The following is an 8513-nucleotide window of genomic DNA, read 5'->3' as shown; positions in this document are numbered from 1 at the left end:
TCAAGCAAACGCTGAAAACAACCATAAAACATTCCTGCTGGGGCAAGTTTTATGAATGGCATGTTTTTGCTTCCTCGACTTTCCCCTTTTTGTGAATGAAAAACAACTGGCAACCTCGAAGGGAAAGCCCTAGGGAGTCTCAAGCAGTGATTGGCTGCAATAATGTAAGCCCCGCCTTCGGTTAAGCGTTGAGTTTGATTGGTTAGAAGATGTAGAGAGGTTTCATTCATAGGTAAAGTCATTCATAGAGACAAAGACAAGAAATTTGAGCTCTTGAAAGAGAAAAATCCGCCAATCAAAATCCATGCAACCGAGTAAACATCCGACAACGAAGAGACGCAACTTAAAGTCAGCAAAAAAATATTGGAAAAGTGTTTTTTTTTTCTTTTACCAACGCCATGTGACCACAAATACAAATCACGCATAGGTAACATAATTGTCATTTTGTTGGCTTCGATTATTTAGTACGAATTACAAAGAACAACCTTGCAATCTTGCACTAAATACCACCACAAATCACTTCTATACTGTATAGCAAACGTGGCATTTTCCATAGTTAATTTTAGGATTCTCAGTGTAAAATGCTTGCATCCCACACACACACAACTTTCCAAAACTCTGCAGACAATAGCGCCTTGCCTCAAATGCGGTCTCGCGCTGTCTGAACTTTGATTCAGGAGCGAGTCTAGTGTTTATACGTACGCTGGTGTTTTTGTGAATGGAGCTCATTACGTATGCAGCCTCCTCGCGCTCCATTGACAAACTGCTGCTGCTGCCTCTGTTCGTCTTCCTTACCTTCTCTGTCTGCGTGGATCTCATTAAAACACAGCCTAAATGACCACAAACGGTTAAGGCATGAATTATAAGATGGATGGATATCTGGATCAGCAAGTGCCTTATACTTTAGCTAATGTGAGTATGGGTTTATTCACCTCAAAGCTTCGTCTGGCTTCACGCGGGGATGTTTTGCTGTTGCGTTATCGTCGTTGCATGTGATTTGTTTTAGACAAGCGCTGCTGCGTTGAAAACTGTTCTCAGTTTGGGCTGAAAGGAAGTAGAACTGTCGTAAATACTAAATACTATATATTTTTTCTCCGTGAATTGAATGTTGTGCTCCAAAGGTAAAGTTGCATCCTCTCAGCACAACGCTTTTCTCAGTTTTGATTTGATGTTGTATGGTTGCTTACTGTGTACCAGAGATATCAAAACTTACCTTTTCATTGAGGATACTTGAATTGTCACTGTTTGAATTTATATAAACTGTTTATTGATGTAAAAGGTAATGCACAGTAATGAGTTTTGATGTTGAGGCATCACCTCAGCTGCTCTGAAAAAGTCATAAAAGTATTAGACAGTAGTCTGTCTTGGAAGTTTTCTTTATTTCTGTACCTTGGCATGGTGTGTTGTAACAAAGAGCACTTTTGTACTGTTTTGTTTTAGTATTATTATTCTGTTTAGGTCAGTTTTATTTTAAGGTCCTTTTAAGAGTGTGCCTAAATAGCTGTCATCATGTTTCTGAAGTTACAGTGTTGTTCTCTGTGGATGTACTGTATTTTCCACTTACATAATCTACTTTCTTTTTGTAGAGGTCGCAAGGAAATGGGCCCCTAAATAGACTGTTGATGGCGACGAAAAGGAAATACATGGACACCGAATTACCCCCTCAGGAATCTGAAGGTAAAGTAATGAGCAAGTGGAAAAAACTTAATATTGTTTGATCTAGCTGTTTGGTCAGAGAAATTAAATTAGCTCAACATCCCAAAACAGCTTGGTTTGTTTTAGAACTGAGACAGCTGTCTGGAAAAAGGCATATTATTTATTTTATTTTCTTATTTTTTTTGTTGAGGAAAGAGTTAAAACAAAATGGCAGACCTAATTTTTTTTAATAAATAATGATTTTTTATTGAAGCAAATGCATTAAGATTTGTAACTTGTTTCTATTCTTTTTAGATCTCTTTCAGGATTTAAGCCAACTTCAGGAGACATGGCTCACCGAAGGTATGCACCTATTCGAAGCATTTATTGTGCATCCATACTGAAATAAATATGTCCCTCTAGTGGCAGTTTGTAAGGAAATGTCACACGAGGACAACCTATGTAAAGCAAATGTTAGGGTGTTCAGTGAGACAAAGGGATTTATACAAAAACAGTAGAAAGATGTCTTCAGTTTGGGATGGCGGCTTTGCTCATCAAGGCTGTTGTTGGAAATTATTAATGTCTTCCACTTTAAAAATTTAGAACTTCAGAATTTAATAATAAATAATAGGTGTGGTCATTTAAAACAGTATTGAAGGGCTATGTTTAAGATTCTGTATGTGGTAGATCAGCACAGTCATTGTCATCAAATGGTACAGCAGCCATATAATGATAATGTGACACTTATTTGACACAAAATAATTTGGTCATTAACTTGATTTATTATTAAAAGCATTAAACATTAAATAGCTTTTGGTGGCTGTGCTTTATAGAAGGATCTTTTAAATTTGTTGTTTACGTGAAATGTACAAAAATGCCTTGATTACATGACGCCGGGCACATTTTATTTGGAATATCCTTACAGTGGCCTTTAAAGCCAGTACACCCAGGCAATGCAAACAAACAGCATCAAAGCTGGACAGTCTGGAGGCAAATAGTTGAAATGAACCCTGCCAGAAACAATTTATTGTGTACATGTCAGAGTGTGGAGAACACAAAGGCTGCTGTCAATGAGACAGGTTGGCTGGATCCCTGCTGTTTTGAATGAATTATGCATCTGTCCTGTGGCAAACGTCATATGTATGAAAATATATTAATTAAGAGGTGAAATTAATGCAATTTAAAAGCTTATATTAGTGAGAATGTAAATGCATACTTTTGTTGCATGCTTTTTCAGAAATTAAAAAACTTGTTTGGACTCACATGCAGTTAAGATGGAATATGGCATATATGAGAATACAGTATTTTCTGATAACATACCTTAAAATCGAGAAATGATTTGGGGATGTAACCGGGACTAAGAAGAAATTACAGTACATTCCCTCCTTTTGATGCATTCATTCTTTGTTTCCATTTTGTGAACCAGTGAAACTGAGACTTTTTGTTTAAATGTAAGTATGCTTAATTGTGTCTGGAATACCTCAAAGGCCATATGCAGTTGTTTATGTGCAGAGGGATTTTTAGATCTGTTAACGGTGCACTCAGTAACTTTTTGTTTGTGTCATCTTGGACTTACAGTGACACCTAGTGGTGTGGATGCAGCATCATTCAAAATCAGTAGTTTTCACTTACAGATGCCATTGTACAAATTCACTATTCACAATCAGTCATGATTAATTTAATCCAAGAGTGAAAGTGCCCAATAACAAGACGGTTACTGAGATTAAGCAAGGAGTATTCAGCTGGTCATGTGATTTTAAAATGGCAGCCCCCATGGGAGCGCCCCTGCCCCATGTAGAATAAAACAGCTTTTATAAGGTTACTGATATGACTAGAGTCCTCATCTCATGTGAGTGGTGGTGATTTTATACATATGTTTTAAAATTACAATTATTTTCTTTAGGAGTAAAACTTTTTAATGGGGAAAAAATTACTGAGTGCACCTTTAATGCATAGTCAAACCAGAATAAGAGAATAAACCTTTTTAGTTATCGGCATACTATTTTGCTTCCCTCATCCTCAGAACAGAACTGTCAGCTATTATTATGTTGTGTCAAACTGCGAACTTCACACATCAGTTAGGAGACAGACGAGGCAATGACCGTAAACCAGAAACAGTGAGACCCATCTCAAAGCCTGACTCCACAACAAGTCCAGTCAAATTTAACAGGTGGAACAGAAAAGGAGTAGCACTGACGCTTAAGCCACTATGAAGTTGAGCAGGGAACAACTTTATTGCTCTCACACACTTTTTGCTCGCTGTGAACTTTTTTCTTTTTGGAAGAACTGGCTTATTATTAGGTGATTATGATGAGTAATGCACCATATTGTTAAAACAGACAGAGCTGGAGGGGATTTGCCCTTTAAAGGGTAAGAAAAAATGGAGAAAGAGGAAAAGGTAGTTAATAAAAAAGCATGTCCAGTCATGTCAGCAGTTTTTTAAGTTTTTAAGACGGACTTCATGGCTCCTCCCAGGATTTGCCTGACCAAAAAAAAACTCATTCAGGTTCCCTCAGAGAAATAGGAAACATGTCTCCATGCTCTCACAGACAAACCTGGGTCATGTGCAGACTTGCGTTTCAAAGCCCTAGACAAGATGTTCCTGGAAGCTTACTGGATTGAAACAAACATATACACACACAGACACATGGTCTGATGCGACCACGTATGCATTCACATTCACATACACACAGAGAATAACAAGAGAGGCAGAGAGATAGGGTTTGGTTTCTGTCAGCCCTGGCGACATTCAAAGTTTTCTTCTGTATCTAAAAATGACATGTGTTCCTTTTCAGAAATGTTGAGATAAGACTGAAAGATTTATCGTTTGATCTGGTGGGCCGAATACTGGGCTTAGCTCTGACTCATAAAAGCAGCCCAACGATCCACCTTGGGGGCAGAAAAGAAGAAAACTTAAATGGTCCTAATATAATTACAGTATAGCAACAGGATAAGAGCAGCATCTATGAAATTAATGTCAATTGTTAGAGCATGCTCAAAAGGGCATCAGTACTGTTTCCGACACACAGGACGTGGCAGATTAATGTTAAAGAGATGGATTTAAATCTCCAACATTTCTGGTGTCTGAGTTTATGGTCTGCTGGTTGGAACAAGGGAACAAGTCCAAGAAAAATGAGAGTTGTCACTGATCGTATGAGCCCACATGACTGAGCTATTGCATGTGTATTGCATGTGGATTGCAAGACAGAACAGTGGACAAAGGAGGAAGAACCTGAATTTCTCTTCTTTTTGAGAGTGTACTGTGCCTTTTGATAAGCCATAATAATCAGCTTGTTCCATCTTTTAAAACTATACTAATTATTCAACTCTATAACAGGTCTTTTAAACCTCCTTTTGTTTATTATTTGTGTATTTTTGGAAAAAGGTCAAAACTTCACATGTAAATTTAATTCAATTCAGGCATTTGTGGCAGTTTATTTTGTGGTGCTTACAGAAGCTGGTGTAAAGAAAAAGTATTTTAAGCTTTTTTTTTTAAATTGTTTTTATTATTGGCATTATTTGAAGCTTATTCCAGAAAGTGGTCTTGGGGAAATTCACACTGACATTGCACTAAGAAAGCGGAAGTGACTATGACCAGTGCTTATGAAATCAGAAGCCTTTATTGTATCAGTATGGTTACATTTTAGCTGTTGTATTCCAGAACATTACAGTGTGACCACATCTTTGTCTTTATTCATACTACTTTCAGCTGTTTGAGATCTTAATTTGACAGCTTTGTTTTCTCAGCATCATACGCAGAGTACAGAATAGAGACTTGTGAATTCAGGCCTTTTTGTCCACCTGAATTCAGTGGCGATCCGTGGAATTGTATTCCAATATTGAACCCGTCTGAAAATTTACAAATACACAAAAAACTGTAGGTTTTTATTATTACCCTTTATGGGACATTATAGATTTTTACTGTGCATAATTATGCAATCAGTGTGTAGGACAGATCCATTGCTTGACTTTGTCAGCTGATTTGACCCAGTGTGACCTTTGAAGAGACACAGACAGGCATCATTGAAGCTCAACATAATCTCATATACATTTAACTCTCTCTCAACACCTAAGAAATATGCTAGATGCATTAACCTTTCCATAAAGAAAAGGATCAAAGCTTCTTGGCTTTGGAAACATACTGCATTCGTTCTCTTCCCCTACTTTCCCTTATACTTATCTGCTCTATTCTTTCTATTGCTCCCTCTCTTTCCCCAAACACTTATTGCATGACCTTAAAGGCCATTCTTCAAAGACTTTAAAGCAGGTGATGAATTCCAGAACACTTCACTAAGCAGAGCTCCTCAACATTGTCTGAGAATGTCCTTTTAGTTTAGTTTTTTTTTTTTAAATGTATTATTTTTTTTTTTTTTTTTTTTTTTTGCATGTGCGCACTGCACAGGAAGAGAGATTTAAGTATTAACGCGATGCTGCTAGATATACTCTCTTCTGATTCCCCTTTTATTCTGTCGAAACTGGCTGACGATGAATAAGCTAGATAACTGGCTACATCAGCTTGAAAGTCGGTAAATCTATCAGAAGGATCAAGCTAGAGTGTTGGTGATGGGTAGGTGGGAGGACAGCACATCTTGTGTGGACATTGATCACCCCTTTTCTGTTTAAATAAGACCTGTATATTATGTTTATTTACACAACAGTTTACTTGTAAGTCCATTAAATTACCCAAAGACAATTTCTCACTACAAATGTCTGGGAGTACCAGAAGCTTAGCATGATTACTATGAGTACAGCTGTAGCTGGGTTTGCTATTTTTATTTATTTATTTTTTATTTTTATTTTTTTTGCATGAATCCACGATCTCACTTTGCCTTTTGTGCAATCAGTTTAGTGTCTAAAGAAGCAATGAGCAAATTTTTTATTCAATAGACCATCTACAGTTCATCTGATGGAATTCAGCAGTAATCAAGATATCTGCACACACACACTCACATACGCATACACAACACTCAGTGGTGATATTGATCTGCTGCCCTTGGAAAAGTGCTGGCACATGGAAAAGTGGAGGTGAAGGTCATGGTCTGTCCAGAGGCAGTAACTCAGGTTTCACAGAGATGATTAAGGGAGACACAAGCTAGGCTAATGGACAGCCCATCCCTTCATCAAATCTCAGTGTCCATTTAGGCTATGCGTGCTCAAAAATAATGACTTGGTTTAAAGACATTTGGAGTCTGATCTTTGAATCACAGAGGGCAGAAATCACAAGCCACAGGAAAACATAAATCTAAACTACCATAAAATATTGTTAAAAGCTTTCAACAGTTTTAAGAATATGACTAAAAATCTCAGGTTCATATTTTGGTCATGAATCTTTTTATAATGCTTATTTTGACTGAGCTCTTTGGTGGTCTCTGCAGCTCAAGTTCCTGACAGCGATGAGCAGTTTGTTCCTGACTTCCACTCAGAGAATTGTAAGTACAGCATCCTTTTAATTAATATCTTGCATGAACATTAAAGCTGTAGTGTGTACTTTTTAATGTAATGTTTGAATACTGTCCCCTAATCCATTTTAAAGGAATATTCTGGGTTCAATACAAGTTAAGCTCAATCGACAGGGTTTGTGCCATAATACTGATTGCCACAATTTTTTTTGACTTGTCCCTTCTTTTTGACTTAACCCACAAATCTGGGTTACAGTAAGGCACTTATAATGGAAGTGAATGTGGCCAATTTTTGAATGTTAAAATATGAAATTTTTCAAAAGTATAGCAACAAGACATAAATAATATACATGTAAACATGATTTTAGTGTCAAAATCACTTACTGACCTTTTCTGTGTAAAGTTATAGCCAATTTTACAACTATGTTGCCATGACGATGTAATGTCAATAAATCCTAAAATGACTGTAAACAACTTTACAGCTCAAATAATACATGAGTTTTAACAGAAGAATTATTGTAAGTGCTTTTATAAAATTATAAGCTTCACACTTCACACTTTTAAACCCTCCAAAATTGCCCACATTCACTTCCATTGTAAGTGCGTCTATTTTTTATTTTTTTAAGAAAAGGAGGGATGAGACGAAATACATTTTTATGGTAATCAACATTATGCCACAAATGCTGTAGATTGAGCTTAACATAAATGGAGTCCTTTAAAAGGCAGAGACAAGTAAGCCATTTGTTGGTTGACACCCAATAAAAGTGTAAATACTGTGGCACTATCAAAACATTACTGTTTGTTTGAGCATCCCAGCCAGCCCGACCCAGCAACATCGGCTCAAACAATGGCTTGAATTTTGGAAAGGACTATCTGCCTGTTTGAAAACAATTATTTTTGTAATTCCAATCAGTGACTTTCGTGGCCCAGAATTAACACAATTCAGCTTTAATTAAATATCTGAAACCTGAGAGGCTGAGAGAGATAATGAGATGGAAGAAGTTTTTTTTTCTGCGATTGTTTGTCCAAAAACTGATTGATTAACAAATTGCTGGAGGCTGGGGTGTGGATGTTTTCAGAGGAACAGTCATCTCCTCCGGCTTGGTGTTACGAGCACTGTGAGAAACACTTGATACATGACCTACTACTCTTACACTGACGCATTTGGATGTTTGTACTAAAGAGCACCTTCCATTTGCATGTGGCTGAAAGGCTCAATTGAGCAGCTGAGGAAACCAGTAAAAGATCATTCAGTAGTCAAGCACAAAGATTCCCTTTTGTGCCCATCAGAGGTGTAAATGGGAAAGCAAATTCCTATACCGCACAACACCGAGGCTGCCTTTTCAACTGGCTTCCTCGTTTTGTTGCATCTCCTGTCAATTGCATGCCAGGCTTTGTGGTGTGCACTCTGTAAACAGATCCCCTTGAACCTTTTGTTGGAGCCATTCACAAGCGTATTGGGTTGGGTCTTTACCACAT

The 8513-nt window shown here is 37.3% G+C and overlaps 1 protein-coding gene across 2 annotated transcripts in view; it reads left to right on the top strand.

Moving 5' to 3' along the window:
- The first annotated feature begins 300 nt into the window (after nucleotides 1-300).
- LOC127426992 (ETS translocation variant 4) overlaps nucleotides 301-8513 on the top strand; it is a 38298-nt gene continuing 30085 nt past the window's right edge. The window contains exons 1-4 of one of the 2 annotated variants that reach the window (XM_051674266.1): nucleotides 301-912; nucleotides 1587-1677; nucleotides 1951-1998; nucleotides 7011-7064. In XM_051674266.1, the coding sequence (XP_051530226.1) occupies nucleotides 856-912; nucleotides 1587-1677; nucleotides 1951-1998; nucleotides 7011-7064 (250 nt within the window). In that variant the 5' untranslated portion in view covers nucleotides 301-855. Of the gene's footprint in view, nucleotides 913-993; nucleotides 1122-1586; nucleotides 1678-1950; nucleotides 1999-7010; nucleotides 7065-8513 lie in introns of those variants that run through there. The other variant, XM_051674268.1, reaches the window with a different exon arrangement.

The sequence above is a fragment of the Myxocyprinus asiaticus genome, chromosome 36 (genome assembly GCF_019703515.2).
Source record: "Myxocyprinus asiaticus isolate MX2 ecotype Aquarium Trade chromosome 36, UBuf_Myxa_2, whole genome shotgun sequence".
Lineage (NCBI taxonomy): Eukaryota > Metazoa > Chordata > Actinopteri > Cypriniformes > Catostomidae > Myxocyprinus > Myxocyprinus asiaticus.
Note: the sequence above shows the minus strand (reverse complement) of the source record. Positions and strands in the feature narration are given on the sequence as shown.